Source organism: Anabrus simplex, chromosome 6, assembly GCF_040414725.1.
Source record: "Anabrus simplex isolate iqAnaSimp1 chromosome 6, ASM4041472v1, whole genome shotgun sequence".
Lineage (NCBI taxonomy): Eukaryota > Metazoa > Arthropoda > Insecta > Orthoptera > Tettigoniidae > Anabrus > Anabrus simplex.
In genome coordinates this window covers 49,829,703-49,852,821 of record NC_090270.1, presented here as the reverse complement: position 1 = coordinate 49,852,821, position 23,119 = coordinate 49,829,703, and the positions used below count along the sequence as shown (strand labels likewise).

Below are 23,119 nucleotides of genomic sequence, written 5' to 3'. Positions count from 1 at the left end.
CTTTCCTATCCCATCGTTGTCATAAGACCTATCTGTGTCAGTGTGACGTAAAGACCCTAGCAAAAAAAAAAAAAAAAAAAATCTTATGTTTAAGGATTAAGCTTCTTTTAGGACAAATATTGAACCAGATCTGGGTTTAATATCACTACAGTATGTGTATCAGACATTTTTGGCCTACAATGCTTACTGTAAATATGTTTGCAGTATTGTAATGTATAGCAAGTAAAATTGAGGAGCGTTTTTTCAAAACTCGGCATATGCAGCAAACATCATTTTTCAGAAAATGTGTTTTTTTATTTCCACTTAGAAGCATATGCATGAAACATTTCAAATTTTTGTCCATGTTAGTTCCAATAGAGACAAGCATGATACCTGAATAGAACTTGTTGAAACTTAAGGTGGATAAGGTAAGATTAGAAGATAATTTTCTCAAGTTTTTTCAAAAGTCGATATATGCAAATATTCTGGTAAAATGGAACTTCACATTAATACTCTAACTGAATGATATACTTTTGTTTATGGAATTATTTACTCATTTTTATTTTTGTTATTTTGTGAATAATATTTTTTGAAAATTTATTTATTTATTTTTGAGCTCCATTGTCATACATTTTTTAATAGAGGCTACTTGGTATTGTAAGATTACATAATATTATTAGATTCTAATATACTTAGCATCAAGCAGTGTAACATAAAACAAAATAAGGTATTAACCTATAATATCAATCCTATTGTAATGAATGAACACATTAATATCACACAGGTTAAATTAAAGTTAAGTCTTACAAAATAAAGTCTACTCAATTAATATTTAAGAACTCATCAAAACACATAGCCATCAGAAGGCTGTTACTTGTCTTCTAACACGACCCTGTAGAAATCCACAGCATCATCCGGTATTTCAAAAAAATTTACAGGGCTTGAACATCATCCTTCTTTTCTTTGCTCACCATATTTTTCTTTGGTAAAACAGAGGATTTTAGCAATACTTCATGGCTGGATTTCATTTTCAGCACTTCAACTTCCACTGGATATTTAAAGATAAAAATGTCATTGTTCCGTATTGAAAAGTATCACAGTTTAAATTGAAATAATAAATAAAGAGGTTCAACCTATTCAATACCAAAGAATAAGAAATGCAGTGATTACATTCTTATTTAATAATAAGTAGAAGTGGTACCGGTTTCGACCCTAGTCCAGGTCATCATCAGCCGATTAAAACATGAAAAACAATGCATAGGAAAAAGAAAATCAAAGATCAAGTTCACTCCGGATCAGTAAAAGAGGCGATATAAAAAATGACGAGGGTAGATACTGTAAAATTCAGAAGTAAAATGTAAGTCACTTAAAAGAAACAGTGCGTAATTTTCTGAACGGCAGTATGGCACACGCAGTGTTAGGCAAAGTCTTATAATGTTTATGAAAAGCGGAGAACGGTTAAATGAGCTAGCTTGTATACACTGTTAGGCACAAAGTCATAACACAATGGAACACATATGAAGATCCATAGTCGTGCTGAAGCTGAAGATGAGTAGATCAATTGAAGTAACTTGTCAGCTCCCAGTGATCAGCACGATATATTCAACATCAGGCAATGTGGTTTCAAATGCCAATGTAAAATGAAGAATAGCTTAAAGATCCAGTATTTGCTTCGGTTGCGGGAATGTAGGTATATATGGATACATGTAATAAAATTCAATATAACTGAATAAGTAATTGTGATCCTGTAGAATTTTTGGAACAGTTGATGTCACAGGATCACAATTACTTATTCAATTATATTGAATTTTATTACACGTATCTATATATACCTACATTCCCGCAACCGAAGCAAATACTGGATCTTTAAGCTATTCTTCATTTTACATTGGCGTTTGAAACCACATTGCCTGATGTTGAATATATCGTGCTGATCACCGAGAGCTGGCAAGTTACTTCAATTGATCTACTCATCTTCAGCTTCAGCACGACTATGGATCTCCATATGTGTTCCATTGTGTTATGACTTTGTGCCTAACAGTGTATACAAGCTAGCTCATTTAACCGTTCTCCGCTTTTCATAAATATTATAAGACTTTGCCTAACACTGCGTGAGCCATACTGCCGCTCAGAAAATGACGCACTGTTTCTTTTAAGTGACTTACATTTTACTTCTGAATTTTACAGTGTCTACCCCCGTCATTTTTTATATCGCCTCTTCTACTGATCCGGAGTGAACTTGATCTTTTATTTTATTTTTTCGTATGCATTATTTTTCATGTTTTAATCGGCTGATGATGACCTGGACTAGGGTCGAAACCGGTACCACTTCTACTTATTATTAAATAAGAATGTAATCACTGCATTTCTTATTCTTTGGTATTGAATAGGTTGAACCTCTTTATTTATTATTTCAATTTTAACTGTTCTACTGGATATGCGAAGTAGGTATCCTGTACTGATACGGAGACTCTTTTATGTCTTATTATATGTGATAACACATTGACTAATTATTTTAAATGGCAACCTAGCTCGTAGTACCTTCTGTGAACTCTCTTTTAGATCTTTGATTTCCCAGTCCCTGCTCAGAATTTTAAGGGTGCCATGCTTCTCTAAGATATCATAGTATTGTTTGGGAGACAATATGTTTTCCCGTCTTCTGTACGATTTCTCATTTCTACCGAACACTCTGTCTGGAGCAATGTAGCTGTGTCCCTGAATAGGGAAGAAATGTAGAATATTACTGAATAATGTGCTTTTTTCGAAGAAAGCAGTAAGTGTGGCCAGGATGGCACTGTTTTTGTTTTGGCTGCTACAAGAGTCTGAGAATAAATGTATCATGGTAGGGCCATCTTTGTGCAGTTTCTTTTCCAGGTTAAAAAGAAAGTCCAATAAAGCCAAAGCAACTTGGTTGCAACCTCTTGAAGATTCTGTTTCTAGCCAAGTATAGAAAAATATGTCTTCCTTTCTCTGCTCCTTTGAGTGAATCATGATGCAGAGATTGTATAACCACACTTGTCTAGCATAGAAAACCTCACTCACTGATAACTTCAGAATTGGTTTATTCTGTTTCATGTCAAAACATATCTTGATGACACCTGGGTTTTCTTCTTTCATTAGTTGATAAAACAGCTTTGCACGAAGTTTATGCAATCTATATCTTGTCCTCAGTTCATTCTTCTTTTGTAGGCATGTTTCTGTCTTTATTTTCATCAGACTAATTTCACAAGTGGAGCAGGTATCAGTGTGAGGAGTTTTGAATGACAGATTGAAACACTTATAGAATATATACTTGTATTTTGACAGCGAGCACAGTTTCAATCCAGAACTTTTCCTTTCTTCACAGAATGTCTTCCACATCTTATTGACTGAGAGATATGATGGTAAATATCCTCTCTTAGACTTTCCTCTGCCATGATGGCTCTCTCTGCATTTATACCTTTTGATGTGATTCTTAATGGCAACCATTATGTCCTTGTGTTCCTTGCCTGTTCTGTCACCACCTCAGTTTTCCTTAGGTAACTTCCCAGTATGATGAAACCTACTAGCCAGATAAGATAATCTGTCCTTTGACATGCCAGAAATTCCTTGAAAAGTTGCAGCACAGACAGGAAGTATTTCACCAGTTTTCTTCCTAATGCTGTACTTCATGGAAACAGTTTTCTTCTTCCTAGCACTTTCAGCGTTCACTACCCTGCGCTGAGGTGTGGAAATGTGCATATACTTCAATAGAAACTTGTCTTGATCGACCTTGTTTAAAGAAGTCACATGATGATGGAATTCTGTGATATCTTCATAGCAGTGTTCAGCAGCTTTGCATTGTTTCATTGATTTAGTTTCTGTACTTGTGGGCAAGTCTTTGAGTCCATGAATGCATTTAATATTAGGTTCATTTTTAGTTCTAGCCAGCTTTCCAGGTACTGTCTTCTTGTATCTAGACTTTTTACCACCGACACATTCCTGAACCGGCGCGCCAGTTTCAGAATCTTCAGATTCATTATTCATACTGTTGTAGAGCGAAATAGTTCCTCACACAGTAACTTGCTTAAAACTTCTCAAGAAGTGAGTTTTATTCTGTCGATGACAATGAGGGCTAATCGCGTGAACATGTGGCATGCAGTTCCAAGAATACATCCTTTCAATAAAAGAGGCCGGCGTTCCATTGTTCCACAGAATAACACTTCTGATTATCCATGAGAATGCCACGTGATTAATAGTTAACCGCATTTATCGAGTTTTGCTTTAACTTTCCTAGAGCATATATCGACTTTTGCCAAAACCTAGTGATTTCAACCACTTCTATACACGGCAAATATTGACTTATGCAAAGGATGATTGCACAGGATGGTGAGCAAGGTCAAACTGATAAGATTAGCATGCATAACTCAATTTTGAAATTTTATGCATTTATCGAGTTTTGAAAGAACATTCCTTAATTGTCCTATGCAAAACATTTTTTGAGCACTATATTAGTTTGATTTTGCAATAAAAGATACTTTTTTTTCTGTTTTTCTTCAGCCTATACCAGTTTGAAATACATGTACAATTTTGTTATATGTTACGCATTTTTATTTTACTATTTACTCTGTGCAAATGCAATTTTAATTTTTCATTAATATTATCAAAAGACATCATCTGTTTATGAGAATTAAGTCAAATTCTATGTTTTCTTCTAAATTCTGGAAAACAATAAATTACAAACGTATAAACACTTACATAATGCTAAATGTACAAATCAAAATGCTAAATTTCTGATTTCAAAAAAACTTAACATCGCCACCTCTTGCTATAGGCCTTCCTTCATCTATTTTATATGTTCTTTCTATTCTTTCTTGTAATCTTTAGTATAAGTATCTGTAGTACAGTCTTTAATATAAATACCCGACTGTCAAGTAAATCTTATATTTAAGGAATAAGCTGAGAATGTATGTAATAATTATACAGGAACCACAGTTTATCCTCCGTTGCCCAAAATTATGAAAGAGTACTAAGAGGAAGAAGAAGGAAAGATGAAAACGGAACAGATCAGCTTTAGGTGTGGTAGATCAAGGGTGGAGCCCATATTTAGTATAAGTAATACCTAATATTGAAAGTCGTTGGGAGTGTTAGAAATATACAATGATGGTGTTTTCATATTTTCATTCCATATTGTATCCCCAAAGTAAAAGTATGAGGAAATTGATTACCGAAATGTATTGGGTAAAGAAAAGGATAGCTGTGGTTAGAGCAATCCATTTTAAGTGCTGTAGTTGTGTGAGCTGTAATCTCCCCGCCTTTTGATATCACCGTGGGTGTATATCAGGGCTCAGCTCTATCATCATTATTATTCATCCTCTGCTTGGATACAGCAATGGCTGACATACAAACATTGCATCCCTGGACCGTTCTTTATGTGGATGATGTGGTACTTGCCCAACAAACATGCCTTGGACTCCAACGCCAGACACAAATGTGGAGCGACAAATTAGCTGAGGATGGTCTGTGCCTCAACACCCAGAAAACCGAATACCTAGAATATGGCCCCCAAACTAGTGGAACCATGAGGATCAGTAATCAAGACTTGCAGAAAACTGTGCATTTCAAATACCTATGGTCAGTTGTCACTTCAAACTGTGATGCAACTTTTGATACCTGAGTGAGGGTAAATGCAGCTTGGCTCAAGTGGAGACAAGTCACCGGAGTCCTGTATGATAAAAAGATGCCTCACCATCTAAAGGAACAATTTTTCAAGACCGTGGTATGCCCATCAGCTATTTACGGAGCAGAATGTCATCCAGTGACAAAAAAGCATGAGCAGACTCTTCATTCATTGGAAATGAAGATGCTTCGATGGACTCTTGGACTGACTCAATGTGACCATATAAGAAATGCAGATGTTCGACAAGGGCTTGGCGTCGCTCCAGTTGTGGAGAAAGTGAGGGAAGCACATCTCCGCTGAGACATTCATGTTATGAGAAGGCAGGACGGCTCAGTTGCTAAAACAGCTCTCCAAGTTGATCCAGGAGGAATATGACCACGTGGAAGGCCTTTAAAGCGGTGGACAGACAATATCAACGCCGACATGCACGATGTTGCTTCAAGACCTGAAGATGTCAGCAATAGGACGAAATGGAGGAGATGTAGCAAAACAGCGGACCCCATACTTTGGGATAAATGCTAGGAAAGAGTGAGAGAGCTATGTGAGGACATATATGGACAACAGGTGATGAAGTGGAATCAAAATCAAAATCAGACTAGAATTTGGTTATTGTGTGGGTCATGAGTCCAGGGACTGGTTTTATGCAGCTCTCTGTGATATCCTATCCTCTTCATACTTTACATACTGTAACTAATTCATCCTACATTGACTCAAATCTGCTCACCATGTTCATGCCTTGGCCTCTGTCTACTTCTCTCAAAAACTAATTGAACAAGTCCTAGGTGTCTCAAGTTGTATCCTAGCAAACTATATATTCTGGTCAAAAGTTGCCAGTTTCCCAGACTGATTACATATCGTCCTCTCTCTGGCAAACTAACAAATGTGCAAATTGTCAAAATATTAGGAGAGCTGAAAGAAGTTGTGATTCATCATCATCATTTTATCATCATTTCCCAACTCCAGTTTCCCGGGTGTGGTGTACAAGTGCTCGCCATCTCCTTCTGTCTTCATACATCTTCTGATCCAGTACATCCTCCCATTTGTATCCTCTCTCCTCCACATCTGACCTTACAGTCTCTATCCAACGTTTTATTGGTCTTCCCAGTGGTCTTCTTCCTACGAGATTAAGGTCGAAATATTTTCTGGTAGGTCTTTCCCTGTTCATTCTCATTATGTGCCCATACCACTGAAGTCTGCATTTCTTTATGACACTGGTAATAGGAACCTCAATACCAGCTACTTTTCTATTCACTTCATTTCTGATCTTGTCCTTTCTGCTTGTTTGGTTCATGGTTCTAATGAATCTCATTTCAGTTGCTTGGATTCTACTGAAGTCTTTGTTTAGTAGGGTACATGTCTCTAAACCGTACGTGAGGATTGGTACGAAGTAAGTGTGGTATATGATTGTTTTCGCTTTCTGTAGTATTTTTCAGTCCCAGAGGAGATATGACTCGACTGTAGAAGTTCGATGCTTTCTGTGTCCTACTGAATATTTCCTGCCTAGCAGTGTTGTCTTTCGATATTGTGCTTCTGAGGTACTTGAAGTGGGAAGCTGATTCAATTTTTTCTCCTTCCAGAAATATATTTGAGCTTGTTCCTTCCCTGTTGACAGTCATTTCCACTGTCTTTGTTTTGCTCATCTTCAGTCCAAAATATTTGAATGTGTTGTTCCATTCATTAAGTTTCTTCTGAACTTCAGCTTCTGTCTCTCCTCATAAAAGCACATCATCAGCAAATACCAAGGCGTTTGGTTCACTGTCCATTTTCTTGACAGATTTGATGACCTTGTCCATTACTATTACGAACAGGAGTGGTGACAGAGCACTTCCTTGTTGGACACCTCTCTTTGTTTCAAACCATTTTGATCGTCCGTTGCCTATCTGGACACAGCTGTAGCACTTCTGGTATAGCATCTTGACTTTGTCAATTAAGTACTTTGGCACCTTTAGATCTTCCAGACATTCCCATATCTTGTTTCGAGGAACAATGTCATGTGCTTTTTCAACGTCCAAAAATGCAATCACAAGATTTCTTCCGTATTCCCAGTACTTTTCTGTCAACATCTTTACTGCAAAGATAAGATCCACAGTACTTCGACCTTTCCTGAACCCGTGTTGTTCTTCCTCAAGCAAAGGTTCCACTATCTTCCTAAGTCTTGTTTCTATGATCTTTTCCAGGAGCTTCAGTGAGTGTGACAACAGCGTGATGCCTCTGTAATTTCCACATTTCCGTCGGTTGCCCTTTTTGAACAGTGGGATGATGACCCCTTTACTCCAATCTTCTGGAATTTTGTTACTTTCCCAAATCACTGATAACACTCTATATAGCCAATTCAAGCCTGGTATTCCAGCTGCCTTTATCATGTCTGAACTGAGATCATCAAAGACTTCCCATTTCGCATGCTCTTTAGTGCTGTTTCTACCTCAAGCCATGTTAATGGGTGTTTGTTGCTTTTGGCTTCATCTACATCATTGTGATTACTCATGTCAAATCAGTTTTTATATTTAATGAATGGTTTTATGTGTTAGCCATACAATATGAGCTGCAGATGTGAGACTTTGTCAGAGGGTAGACATTATATAATTATCTTTTTTACATAGTTTACGCCCCCATTGGAGCACTTTAATCAGTCATATGCATTAAAGTCTAATAGTATTAAATAGAGTCAGCTTTTCAGCTTCTTCTTCCACTCCCAAAACTTCTTCATCCTGTCGGACCTGGCTGCCCTTTGGTTGTCAGTAATGGTGTACTTTCTTCTTTCAAATGTTATAAGTTTGAATCACAAGTGTTTATTTCTTAGAATTCTCTTTCCTAAATTCTAGACCAAAACTTTAGAATTACAGGTTCCCTAGTTTGTCACTTTTGCTAGTTTGCCATAGTGGGGATGATATTTGCTCATCTTGAATGGTTGGACATCCATTTGATTTAAATGGAGTCAACTTTAGTGCATTGACTTGTTCTTTCTTTTACTGCACAAGATGCGAATTGAAAGGCTGCTTTGATTGTTTTATGAGCCCATCTGGTGACCATGATTGTTAAGGCTTCAAGTATTAAGGGTCCGACACCATGGTTAGCTGGCTTGAGTCCTGCTGGTGGAAAAAAAAAAAAAAAAAAAAAAAAAAAAAACCACCCTCTGGTAGGCAGGAAAGGTGGTGGTATAGAATATCTAATCACTAGAATGTTTGCCAAAAGCCTGAATTTAATTTCAGACCACTCTGTACTGCTCATCATTTGGAGTAAAGGCAAAGAATGCTGCTGATGACGGGTCACCCATTGGTTGGGGATATTAAGCCTTAAGCATACCTCTTGGTGCCATTTGACAGGTGTAGGCTTTGTGCAGGTTTCACCCTCTTCCTACCATGTTATAATCTTTATCAAACACTACACAGCACATAACATGGAACATGGACAGATCACACTGGACACAAAACACATACCCTCGTATAATGATCTTCACCTCTGAGGCAAGGAGTAACTAACGCCATGACGAAAGATGTGCTCACAAGTGAAGATCGCAATCTGTCCATTATCATGGCCAGTGGATCATATCCAAGTGCCACAGCATTAGGGCACATGGTTGCAAGGTTTTGGGTCACGTGACTCTCAGCTTGCATTCAGGAGTTAATGGGTTTGAACCCCACTGTTGGCAGTTCTGAAGATGGTTTTCCGTGGTTTCCCATTTTCACACCAGGCATATGCTGGGGCTGTACCTGTACCTTAATTAAGACCACAGTTGCTTCCTTCCCACTCGTGGTTCTTTCCTATCCCAAGTCACTATAAGACATATCTACCTAGGTTTGTCGGTGCAACGTAACGCAACTCGTAAAAAAAATAAAAATAGAACACACATACTTCATTTTATGAGCTCTGATAATGAGCACTATGAAGTGTAGCTCCAAATATCATCTTCCTGTTCAGAGGCACATGCTTTCTGCACCATCCAGAGGTAAACTTTTCATTGTTCTACTGTGATCGATGTTGTCATTAGCAGCTAATATCGTGTGGTGCTTTCAACAATATGAACAAAATTATTCTTTCCCAAGTTCAAAATGGGGTAGGGTCCTTTTCAGTTATGGGAAATGGGAAATAATACACTTAAATATTTTGTTTCAGAATTCATCACAAACTTGCACGTTACAATATGGATCATTGTGAGAGAGGCTTTGCAATTATTTTCGACCATGAAGTATTTGAATCACACAACTTGCAGAAACGTGTTGGATCAAATTTGGATGCATCTTCATTACAGAAAGTTTTTCTAATGTTTAATTTTAAGACTCAGATTTATTCTAATCTGAAGTCTTACGAGATTCATCATGTTCTGTTAGACTGTAAGTAATGTTTTATATTTGTAGAGAATATCTATTGATGGATTTTATTTTATTTATTTTATTTTTATTTTTAAATTTTAATTTGATATTTCTGGTCATCATCAAATGCACTGGATTAGGGTAATGTGTTCTATATAAACAGGTTATAACAAAGGTTAGAACACATTTAATTTTTTTTTTTTCAATACTAATTATGATGGTGGTGGTGGTGGTGGTGGTGGTAATGATTGTAACAAAGTATCCCCAGATGTCGAAAGTGCTCCAGTATGAAGCAGGTACAATAGCTTTATCACTGTCTGTGTGACAGCAAGCTTCTACTGTCTTCTCCACTCTGCACAACTGCATCAAGAACTTTTAAGAAGCTTCATTTCTCTGCTGCGCATCTTCTCCCAAGGACATATTATGTCACCATCTATGTATATATGACACCTTTCGCCACTCTCTACTTTGTCTTCTGGTAAATCTGTATTCAGAGCAGTAAGAGTAGCTGAGTGGCTAAAGACACATATTTATTCTAATCTGAATTCGTACAAGATTCATCATGTTCTGTGAGACTGTAAGTAATGTGTTATATTTGTAGAGAATATCTAGAGTAATTTAAGTAATTCTAAATTTTAATTTGATATTTCTGGTCATCATCAAATGCACTGGATTAGGGTATTGTGTTCTATACATCGGGCGATTGGCCATGTGGTTAGGGACACCCGGCTGTGAGCTCGCATCTGGGAAATAGTGGGTTCGAATCCTATTGTCGGCAGCCCTGAAAATGGTTTTCCGTGGTTTTTCATTTTCACATCAGGCAAATGTACCTTAATTAAGGCCACGGTCGCTTCCTTCCCACTCCTAGGTCTTTCCTATCCCTTCGTCGCCATAAGACACATCTGTGTCGTTGCGACGTAAAGCCAATTGTAAAAAAAAGATTGTTCTATATAAACAGGTTATAACAAAGGATAGAACATGTTTCATTTTTTTCAATACTAGTGGTGATGATGATGATGATGAATACTCTCACTGGAATATTTCATTTATACAATTTCCACTGGGCAGAATGGGCCTCTTATAGAACTTACTTCTTCTAAGTGATCAATCAATCAATCAATCAATCAATCAATCAATCAATCAATCAATCAATCAATCAATCAATCAATCAATCAATCAATCAATCAATCAATCAATTTATTCATACCTGGTACAGCGATACAAAATAGGTTTTAGTGTTGGGAAAGAGTGCTATGTTCTCGTGTTCTAATATACTCATGATACAGGTTATGTGCTAGTTGTTGTAACTTTAATTCTTTAGGAGGGGTGCAGTTTTGGATGGGTAATATATTTTTTCTTCTTCTTCTTCTTCTTCTTCTTCTTCTTCTTCTTCTTCTTCTTCTTCTTCTTCTTCTTCTTCTTCTTCTTCTTCTTCTGCTATCATACCCTCATCAGATATCAAGGCGACCTGATTCTTATTCCCAGCAACTCCGTAAAAGTGGAGGTACTGAGTCCATACCATTCTTGTAGATTCCTTAGTCAAGATATTCTCCTTCATCCCCTGCTTCTCCTTCCTTCAATTTTACATTTTAAGATAAGCTGATGGAATCGATGTTTATCATTTCAAATGATATGGCTACAATACCCACAGTTCTCAAGTTTCTTCTTTTTTTATGTTGTGCATGACTTCTAGCTCTTTGTTTAGGTATTGAAATTCTTCAGCATTATGTATTCTATCAACCCGTGATATTCTGAGCTTGCGCCAGTAGCACCACATCTCGAAGGATCAAAGTTTTTTTGGTAGTGTTCTCTGTTAGTGTCCAAGTCTCAGCCACATAAATTAAGACAGAGAATGCATAACACTAAAGTAAACAGAGAGAGAGATTAATATTAAAGTCCCTGTTACAGAGGAGTTTGCTCATTCTTCTGAATGCAGCCTTTGCCTGTTCAATCTGGGACCTAATTTCAACAGTATTGTTCCAGCTGTGACCAAGTACATAGTCGAGATAGTTGAAGCATTGGACTTGCTCCAGAGATGTGCCAGCTACTGTCAAGTTGACAGGTTGAATGACATGTTTGCTTACAACCATGGCCATTACTTTGGTCTTTTTCATGTTTAAATGCAGACCTTCTGCAGCACTTTGTTTGAGCACACAGTTTAGTATTGTTTGTAGATCTTCAGTACTTGTTTGAAGTAGAACAGTATCATCTGCATATCACAGATAATTTATTGTGATCCCATTAACAATGATGCCCTGTTGTTTTTCTTCCAATGCTTCAGAAAATACCCTTTCATAGTGGAGATAGAACACAACCTTGCCTCAATCCTTGCTTTAATTCAGTAGCGCAAGTGTTTGTGTTATAACCTCAACTGATGCAGTCTGATTCCAATACAAAAAAAACCCATGGCACAACAGCCCTGAAGGGCCATGGCCTACCAAGCAGCCGCTGCTCAGCTCGAAGGCCTGCAGATTACGAAGTGTCATATGGTCAGCTTGACAGATCCTCTCAGCTGTTATTCTTGGCTTTCTAGACCGGGGCTGCTCTCTCACCGTCAGATAGCTCCTCAGTTGTAATCACATAGGCTGAGTGGACCCTGAACTAGCCCTTAGATGCAGGTAAAAATCTCTGACCTGGCTGGGAATCAAACCCAGGGCCTCCAGGTAAGAGGCAGGCATGCTACCCCTACACCGTGGGGCCAGCTCTTGATTCCAGTACAGGTTGGCAATAATTTAGATGTCTGTACCATCCAGGCAAATATCATGAAAGATATTTGGGAATGTTTCATGTTTCACATGTTTGAAAGCTTTTCTTGTAATCGATAAAACAGGTGTATACATCTAAACATCTACAGACATATCTGTGCATCTTTGCATCAAACCCTGCATCCCCAACAATTCTTCCGGTGCCAAATTAGTATCAAAATCCAAACTGGGTGCTACGTATGTATGATTCACATTTTCTGTATTCTTGCATCTATTAATTTTTGGGAATGTTTTGAGAACATGGCTCATTAGGCTTATGATTCTGTAATCTCCATGAGAATTAGACATTGTTTTCTTTGGAATAGGGATGAAAGGTGATGTCAACCAGTCAGAACAGATTGATCCATTGGTGTATGCTGGACTGAATAGTACTATCAGGATATCCAGTGATTGGTCTTTTTTAATATTTCTACAGGTATACCATCAGGTCCAGTGCTTTTCTGTTTTTGCAGTTCTTGAGTGCATATTCCACTTCTTGGTGAGTTATTAACGGTCCTTCATTTGTATCACAAACAGAAGAACATGGTACCTTATTATTATGGAAAAGATCAGTCACATAGACTTTCCAGCTTTTCAGGTTTTCTTCATGTTCGATGATGTCCTTCCCTTGATTGTTATATAAGAGTCCATTTGTCCTAGTATGTAACCATTTTGTGCGCGTTAAAAGTGTCATGCTTAGATTCACATTCTTCTGTGTCTTTACACTGATCACCCAGCCGTTCAGTTTTTGCCCTTTTAATCAGCTGACATATTTCAGCACCTTTGAATATCATCTAACTGAGTCATGATCAAACTTGCCAACTTGAGATCAGGAGGCTAGCACTCTACCACCTGAACCACTCAGTCCAGCTTGTTCTGGTTCTACCTTGCACTTATAAATGAGGGAAGGGTGAGGTTCATTACAGTGTATACACTTAGGATTTTGCTTAATTAGAATGAATACTTTGGCTGCTCGTGAGCACAGATAGAACACATATGATTTTGCTGTTGAGTGAGAGTGGGTGCTCTGGTATGTTTGCCCATCTGGTACATGCTGATGGCTTTAGTGTTTGGCTCAGCCACTTTACTCCTTTTCTGTGGTATTTGTTTGATTAATTGTATCATGCTTACTTTGCTGTGTTATTAGTTACTTGGAGAGTGAATCGTTACTAACTAGTTTGAAAAAGAGAGGTTAAGAAAGCAACGTGGCGTGGCTACATGACGTCATAGCAGAGTACATACAGATGCCAAATTACAAACTTAGGTCAAGCTATTGACAAAGAATTGGGTAGTGAAAAGGCCATTGATCTGGATTGATTAGGTCTGGTTAATGACAAGACCCTTTGTTTGGTTTGTTTAAGTCTGGTTAGTGACAAGACCATTGGTCTGGATTGGTTACGTTAGGTCCAGCTAGTGTTAAGACCATTGGGCTGGATTGGTTAGGTTAGGTCCAGCTTTTGACATGACCATTGGGCTGGGGGCAAGCAAGAGGGGTCTGGGGCATTGCCCGCGAAGTGGCCCACAGGCCTCTAGTATCCCCTGTAACAGAACCCGGTTAATTACAAGACCATAGGTCTGGATTGTTTAGGTTAGGTCCGGCTAGTATTAAGACCATTGGGATGGATTGGTTTGGTCCAGCTTCTTTTTTTTTTTTTGCTAGTTGCTTTACGTCGCATCGACACAGATAGGTCTTATGGTGATGATGGGACAGGGAAGGGTTGGGAGTGGGAAGGAAGCAGCTGTGGCTTTAATTAAGGTACAGCCCCAGCATTTGCCTGGTGTGAAAATGGGAAACCACGGAAAACCATCTTCAGGGCTGCCGACAGTGGGGTTCGAACCTACTATCTACCGAAAATTGGATACTGGCCGCACTTAAGTGACTGCAGCTATCGAGCTCGATGGTCCAGCTTTTGAAAAGACCACTGGGGTGGGGGCAAGCAAGAGGGGTCTGGGGCATTAGCCCGCAAAGTGGCCCACAGGCCTCTAGTATCCCCTGTAACAGTACCCAGTTAATGACAAGACCACAAGGCTGGTATTGTTGTAGCTAATTTCCTGTTACTCTCATGCCCTGAAAATGAAACAAAAAGGTACTACATATAAAGTTAATATATAAGCTGTCTTTAAACCCCTATAAAGTAACGCAAATAGTACAGCAACTTCTTTATCGTGATGCACAGTGTGTCACCAAGTACTTCTCCATATTTTTCATTGTGATGTTTTGGCGCTGATCTGATAACATTCTCTTGTAGGCTGAGAAGGACCATTCAGTGTCGCAGGAAGTCACCAATGTATATTTTAAAAGAAAAAAAAAAAAACAACTGGGTGGAATATATTCTGAGAGCTCTTCTTGTTCACCACTAATGTTCTTGCAAACAGATAGAGAGCTTGAATAATCCAGATTTTGTTTCAAGACAGCATGGAGCTTGTTAGAAACTCTGACCAATGAAAGGCACCTAGCAATCCCAGATTCTAAGAAAGGATTATTGCTGTTGAGGCACTTGGCCCTACTGTATTTCTCAGTCAAAGGGTTAGAAATCCCAATTTGAAAGGAATTTATAAAGCCAACTTTAGCAATTGAAATATATTATTTACGAGATGAAATTCGGAAAGCCTCCTTGGCTCAGGTGGCAGCACGCCGGCCTCTCACCGCTGGGTTCCGTGGTTCAAATCCCGGTCACTGAGTGTGAGATTTGTACTGGACAAAGCGGAGATGGGACAGGTTTTTCTCTGGGTACTCAGGTTTTCCCTGTCATCTTTCATTCCAGCAACATTCTCCAATATAATTTCATTTCATCTATCAGTCAGTAATCATTGCCCCAGAGGAGTGCAACAGGCTTCGGCAGCCGGCACAATTCCTATCCTTGCCACAAGATGGGGGCTTCATTCATTCCATTCCTGACCTGGTCAATAGACTGGAAACAGGCTGTGGATTTTCATTTTCATATGAAATGAAATTCGTCAGTTATTTTACTATAGTCTGAAAATTAAATGAGCTGACACAATTTTTAAACATTTTTGAATAATTACTTAGATATGTACAAAAATTCTTCATATAATATGTAAAAATATGTAATTTACTAAGAATATATATAAATCTGTCAAATGAAACACAGAACCACAATTTGCCACCAGTTTTAATTGTTTACAGGTGATGGAATGGAATATAAGAAGCTGGGCCCTACGTATAACTTATGTCTCACCTCGCATATAGTGTAATTACAACCGTCGCACACCATGACTCGTCACTTTCTAACACTCTGGTTTCATTGTTTTCACTGACTGTGGTAGCAGTGGGAAAGATGTGATGCAAGCTCTATTGGACGCAATACGAACTGCCCTGTAGCCAATAGCAACACAGGAAATGGCTCCACATCACAGATTGTTGTATTCTTCTTCTTCTTCTACCGCTTTTCCCACCTCTGCGGGGTTGCGGGTGCGAACTGTGTCGCACACGTGGATTTGGCCCTGTTTAATGGCTGGATGCCTTTCCTGACGCCAACCCTATATGGAGGGATGTAATCACTATTGCGTGCTTCTGTGGTGGTTGGTAGTGTAGTGTGTTGTGTGAATATGAAGAGGAAAGTGTTGGGACAAACACAAACACCCAGTCCCTGGGCCAGACAAATTAATCAAGAGGCGATTAAAATCCCCGACCCAGCCAGGAATCGAATCCGGGACCCTCTGAACCGGAGGCCTTCAACGCTGACCATTCAGCCAATGAGTCAGACACAGATTGTTGTAGTGTTGGATTTAATTGTTCTTCAAGGGTTGGTTTGGTGGGTCTCTGGCATGTATAAAAGAAGATTCTCTCCTCTCATATACTTTGGGTATCATTTCACATCATTTTTGCATGATTTTCACCTTCCTAAGAATGAAAACTATCAAGGAGAGTATAGCCACTTGGAGACTGTCACAATTCAAATGTCCACAATACCTTTATCCATAAAGGTTGTTTGTTCTTGATGCCTTCCCTGTTATCTTTCATGGTACTCGCAATGATTGTATTCTAGTCAAAAATTTAGGTTTAACTGTTTTATTCATCCATAGAGAGAGAGTGTACATGTGTGTGTGTGTGTCTCTCTCTCTCTCTCCCTCCCTCCCTCCCTTAGTTTTTAATGCCAGGTAAAGTCAAGATTGTATTAGTAACTTGAAAGGTTTATTTCTCGTAAATGATTCCTTCTATTGATGTTCAAATTGTGCTCATGCTCTGATTACCTTTCTGCTAAGACTTTCTCTGTTTTGGTAATTTAATATTTGAAACAATTATTCTGCACAGTGTTTGATCTGTTTCATAGCTTAATGTATTTTTGTTAATTTTGATAGTATGTGTTTTCCTTTGGAGCCCAAATTTTTCATACTGTAGATTCAAATGTCCTTGAATAAATCTATTTAATTATGTTATTCTGTTTATTTGTTTAATACATACATGATATTATGGTAGTTTGAATCTCCTTTTTGTGTGAATGCTTTGGCTATCTTGATTGCTTCACTCTTTTGACAAAGAAACTAGCTGAAAATTAAATGATCTAACACTGTTTTTAAACATTTTTGAATAATTACTTAGGTATGTACAAAAGTTTTGCATTCCTCGTGTAATGTGTAAATACTGTCCTTGAGTGATTGCATGTCTTAACTTATTTTCGTCTTCTTTCAATCCATCAATCACTTCTGATCTGCTTTCAGGGCAGTCACCCATGTGGCAGATTCTCTATCTGTTGTTTTCCTAGCCTTTTCTTGAATGATTTCAAAGAAATTGGAAATTTATTGAACATCTCACTTGGTAAGTTACTCCAATCTCTAACTCCCCATTCTATAAACGAATATTTGCCCTAATTTGTCCTCTTGAATTCCAACTTTATCTTCATATTGTGATCTTTCCTACTTTTAAAGACACCACTCAGACTTATTTGTCTACTTACGTCATTCCATGCCATCCCTCCACTGACAGCTCGGAACATACACTTAGTCAAGCAGCTCGTCTTCTCTTACCAGAGACTTGTATGTCCTCTCCTTTACATCCTTACTTCTTCTTCTTTTTCTGCTACCACTTTTTCCCACACCTGTGGGGTTGCGGGTGCAAACTGGGTCGCACATGTGGATTTGGCCCTGTTTTACGGCCGGATTCCCTTCCTGATGCCAACCCTATATGGAGGGATGTAATCATAATTGCGTGTTTCTGGGGTGGTTGGTAGTGTGGTATGTTGCCTGAATATGAAGAGAAGAGTGTTGTGATGAACAAATACACCCAGTTACCCGAGCCAGAAAAATTAATCAGAATATATTAAAATCCCTGACTCCCCCCCCCCCCCCCCCCCGGGAACGAGTTGGTCTCCTTTACATCCTTACTACAACCCCTAAACATCCTCATAAACATGTGCAGAGATCTGTACCCTTTATTTACAATCCCATTTATGTGATTACCCCAATGAAGATCTTTCCTTATATTAACACCTAGGTACTTACAGTGATCCCCATAAGGAACTTTCACCCCATCAATGCAGTAATTAAAACTGAGGGGACTTTTCCTGTTTGGTAAACTCACAACCTGACTTTTAACCCCGTTTATCATCATACCATTGCCTACTGACCATCTCACAACATTATCGAGGTCATTTTGCAGTTGTTCACAATCTTGTAACTTATTTATTACTCTATACAGAATAACATCATCTGAAAAAAGTCTTATCTCTGAATCCACTTCTTTACTCATATCATTCATGTATAAGAAAATATAAAGGTCCAATAATACTGCCTTTAGGAATTCTCCTCTTAATTATTACCGAGTCAGATAAAGCTTCGCCTACTCTAATTTCTGATATCTATTTTCTAGAAATATAGTAACCCATTCAGTCCCTTTTGTCTAGACTATTGCACTCATTTTTGCCAGTAGTCTCCCATGATCCACCTATCAAATGCCTTAGACAGGTCAGTCGCAATGCAGTCCATTTGACCTCCTGAATCCAAGATATCTGCTATATCTCGCTGGAATTCTACAAGCTGAGCTTCGGTAGAATAACCTTTCCTAAACCTGAACTGCCTTCTATCGAACCAGTTATTAATTTTGCAAACATGTCTAATATAATCAGAAAGAATGCTTTCCCAAAACTCACATACAACACATGTCAAACTTACTGGCCTGTAATTTTCAGCTTTATGTCTATCACCCTTTCTTTATATACAGGGGCTACTATAGCAACTCTCCATTCATTTGGTATAGCTCCTTCATGCAAACAATAATCAGATAAGTACTTCAGATATGGTACTATATTCCAACCCAGTGTCTTTAGTATATCCCCAGAAATCTTATAAATTCCAGCTGCTTTTCTAGTTTTCAACTTTTGTATCTTATTGTAAATGTCATTGTTATCATATGTAAAATTTAATACTTCTTTAGCAGTAGTCACCTCCTCTATCTGGACATTATCCTTGTAACCCACAATATTTACATACTGCTGACTGAATACTTCTGCCATTTGAATATCCTCACATACACACTCCCCTTGTTCATTAATGATTCCTGAAATGTCCTTCTTGGAACCTGTTTCTGCCTTAAATTACCTATACATACCCTTCCATTTTTCACTAAAATTTGTTCAACTGCCAATTATGCTTGCCGTCATGTTGTCCTTAGCTGACTTCTTTGCAAGATTCAATTTTCAAGTAAGTTCCCTTAATTTCTCCTTACTCTCACAGCCATTTCCATTTCTCTCCAATCTGCACCTCCTTCTTAGTCTCTTTATTTCTCCGTTATAATAAAGCGGGTCTTTACCATTCCTTACAACCTTTAATGGTACAAACCATTTTTCACATTCCTCAACAGTTGCTTAAAACCCATCCCAGAATCTGTTTACATTTTTATTTATTGTTTTCCATCAATCATAGTTACTTTTTAAAACCTCCCTCATGCCTGCTTTATCAGCCATATGGTACTGCCTATTGGTCATATTAGATTCTACTATTTTTTTTATTTATATACATTGATCCACAGCTTCATCATTTTGGCTCAATTCTTAGGTCAAAACTCTGCTTTTAATGAACTTTTTATCTTTAATATCTGTTTTTGGGCTTTAATAGCATATAAGTAAGCTGTAACTGTCATGTTAAGAGATCGCCCCTTTGAAGCAGCTGAATAACACTTCACAACTGTAATAAAGTCTTCACATTGAGTTTCCACACAGCAGTTGGACAGTGTAACAGATACTCAAGACAACAGTCACATTAGCATTCTGTATTTAAGCCCATCTTTTGAATGTAGCCTTGGTTCTCAGAATATAAATTCTTATTCTGTCAAGGGTCTTCCAGACAGGTGAAGGTTTAAAGTTTGTGCTAGAGTTCCTTCTGTTGGCTGATTCCAGTCGGGTAGTGTGAATTGTTGCTGACAGTATTAATTCCTAAGAACACTTGGTGTGGTGGAGCTGCTTTAGTGTTATTAATGAAACTCCTCCATATCCTGAGATATAAAGTACTGTATTAATAGATTTGTGTATGCTCAGTATCAAGTAAAACTGTTCTGCTAAAGAACATTGCCTATGATGCACCTCAAGGAGACCTTATACATCATCAAGTATATATGATCTAACATTGTGGTTAGCGGTTTGAATCCCATTGGTTGATAAATTTTCACCGCCAGAATTTTGGCCATCAGGTTAGGAGAGGTGGTAAAATACAAGTTATAATCACTAGATAGAGTGCCAAAAGCCTGAATTCAATTCCAAACCTCTCTGTAGTGTTCATGTGAAACTACGGCATATGACGCTGTTGTAGGTGATTCATCCATCGGATGGGGATGTTATTCCTTGAGCAGACCCCTTGGTTTAAAGTTATAAACTTCATTATGGTTCTGTATTGAACTGAGATCACAAAAGTTGAAATTTCAGTGAGGGTTCCACCTTTTAAATTAAAAGTGTATGCTGTACAGGATAGTATTTACAACATGTTTTTATTCAAGGGTCTGGTTTTGACGCATTTCAGAAGCCTCATCATCAGCCTAAATTACAAATCTAGCAAGATACACAATACTTTATGATAACAATGTATAAACATAGTGACACTTAAAACTTTTTGAAAACAGTTTCACATTTAAAAAGTTGAGGTTTTTATAAAATATTGGCGTGTTTTTGCAATGCGTATGCACTCATAAAAGTCTTGTGTGAATGTCGTACATTCAAGTGTGGTGATGTATTTTTACAACATGTTGATCCTGTAATAGTCTTCTTTAGATGAGGCACTTTCAAGTGCTAGGTTATGGATGTGATAAAAACTTGGTGTACACATTAAAATCTTGTTGGATGCATAAAACTACTCCTCTGTATGGTGTCACTAAAGGGCAAAATAGCTGTGTTGTTGTTGTACTCAGCGTCTTCCAATACTTTTGTTACAGGTACATAATTAGGTGGTAATGTTATATAAATTCCATTCCATGTTGGACTGAAAAACTTAGCCTACATTTATATAACATAACATATAACATGAACAGAGCCTACATTTATATAACATAACATATAACATGAACAGAGACAATGAACAACAACAATGGTAGGTCTCAATGTAAAGTCACAAGCAAGTACATCAACCAAGCAAACGGACAAATACTATCCTCTGTTCTCACATGTATGTAAAGTACAAAGGAAAACAAAACACTCAAAGCAGAAGACAAAGGTCTGCAGTAAACAAAAGTAAAAGATCTGCAGAACAAAAATCTCATAATGTAGCATCCGCGCAACTACGGCAAACAAACAAATAAATACCTGTATTATGCAGAGGTAGAACATAGACGCTCTACATAATCAGGAACATCGACTCTAGAATGAGAGTCGGGTACAGGAGAAGATAAATCCAAGTTAGGGACCACTTATAATTCATTACAATAATTTCAAATCCCTTTTTGTCCATCTTCCCAAGGACGTCCATTTTTGGCCTTCCTATCAGACAGACTCCTCTCAAGGAAGAGACCTAGAGACAATGAATCTCAAAAACAGATAGCCAAGAGCGCCATCTGTCAATGAAAAGTATGTTACACGTCACGTTCGAGAACATACCAACAATGATATCGATGGCATAGCCACAGAGATATGATGTTTATGAATGGTGCAGCACCAAGGCAAGCTTGGTGTGGCACACTAGCACGTAAAAGAAGTCCCATGGGACAAAATTTTGGTACCTCAATGTCTCCAAAAAACTGTCAAAAAATATTTAATAGGACATAAAAACAATAACATTATTATCATTCATTCTGAACTCTTTAAAATCAAAATCAAATCAATCAAAATCTCTTTATTTGCAAATGAGGTGTCTACCTCGGTGGCAAATGGTACACTAAAATACATTATTGTCAAGCACTAAATTTTAAATTAACAAGAGACGAAGAAAATTTTCCTAGAATACAATATTATACAATTTACACTAATAATTTGTTCTATTAAACACACACATCATCCTTAATACATTTATATTGTTTACAAAATTCTACTTATAATATCTTACAAACATAGTCAACTCATATACAGTATGTGAAATTACTTCTAATAATAATATACAACTGGTATAGGATTAAAATTAACATTGAATTTATTTACATATTTATATTTTACCAATTTTGGAACCTAAGTAGCATAACGACCTGCTGCGTCTTAACCAGAGCCCCTTTTGCCACCACTTTTCAGAGTTCCTGAAGGGCCTTCACAGCTACCGTAGCGGTCCCAGGGCCCTCGAAGTCCCCACTGTACTTCACCCGTACAGGCAGTCCCCTACTTGGGCTGTCCAAACTCCATAGACCACGGGATGGAATTAATTTAATCACACACATTTTTTTTTACAATATTCTGCACTGGTCGAATGCCCTCTAACATTTCATTTATTTTCTCTGTTGTTGTTTATTCTCTTCTTGAATATCTGTACAGATTTTGGAAAAGGATCAAACACTACCCCTGGTAAACTGTTCCACTCCTTCACGCCCTTCCCAATGAATGAAAATTTACCCCAGTCACTTCTGCTAAAATTCCTTCTAATTTTGTACTTGTGGTCAGTTCTACCAAAATAATTATTTTCCAACTGAAGCCTCTCATGGATATCTCTCCCTGCTTCTTCTCCTGTATAGGCTCTATATAATCCTATAAGTCTAGTTTTCTCCCTTCTCTTACTTAAAGTTTCCCAACCAAGTTCCTTTAACATTTCTGATACACTACTCTTTCTCCTGAAATCCCCTGTTACAAACCTTGCTGCTTTCCTCTGCACACCATCTAGTTCTTTTATTAGGTATTCTTGGTGAGGATCCCAAACACTGTTTGCATATTCCAATAATGGACGAACCATACTTAAGTAACTTTTTTTCTTTTAATTCTTTGTTGCATCTTTTAAGTAGCCTCATTATGACATGTAACGATCTGTATGCTTTCCCAACAATGTCATCAACATGACCCTTCCAGTGCAAATTACTTTCAAATCTCACA

The 23,119-nt window shown here is 37.8% G+C and overlaps 1 protein-coding gene across 2 annotated transcripts in view; it reads left to right on the top strand.

Annotated features, from left to right (window-relative positions):
- Positions 1–23,119, top strand: part of LOC136875856 (uncharacterized) — a 289,779-nt gene that overhangs the window by 110,957 nt on the left and 155,703 nt on the right. For both annotated transcript variants that reach the window (XM_068228203.1, XM_068228204.1), the window contains exon 9: positions 9,731–9,948. In XM_068228203.1, the coding sequence (XP_068084304.1) occupies positions 9,731–9,948 (218 nt within the window). The remainder of the gene's footprint in view (positions 1–9,730; positions 9,949–23,119) is intronic.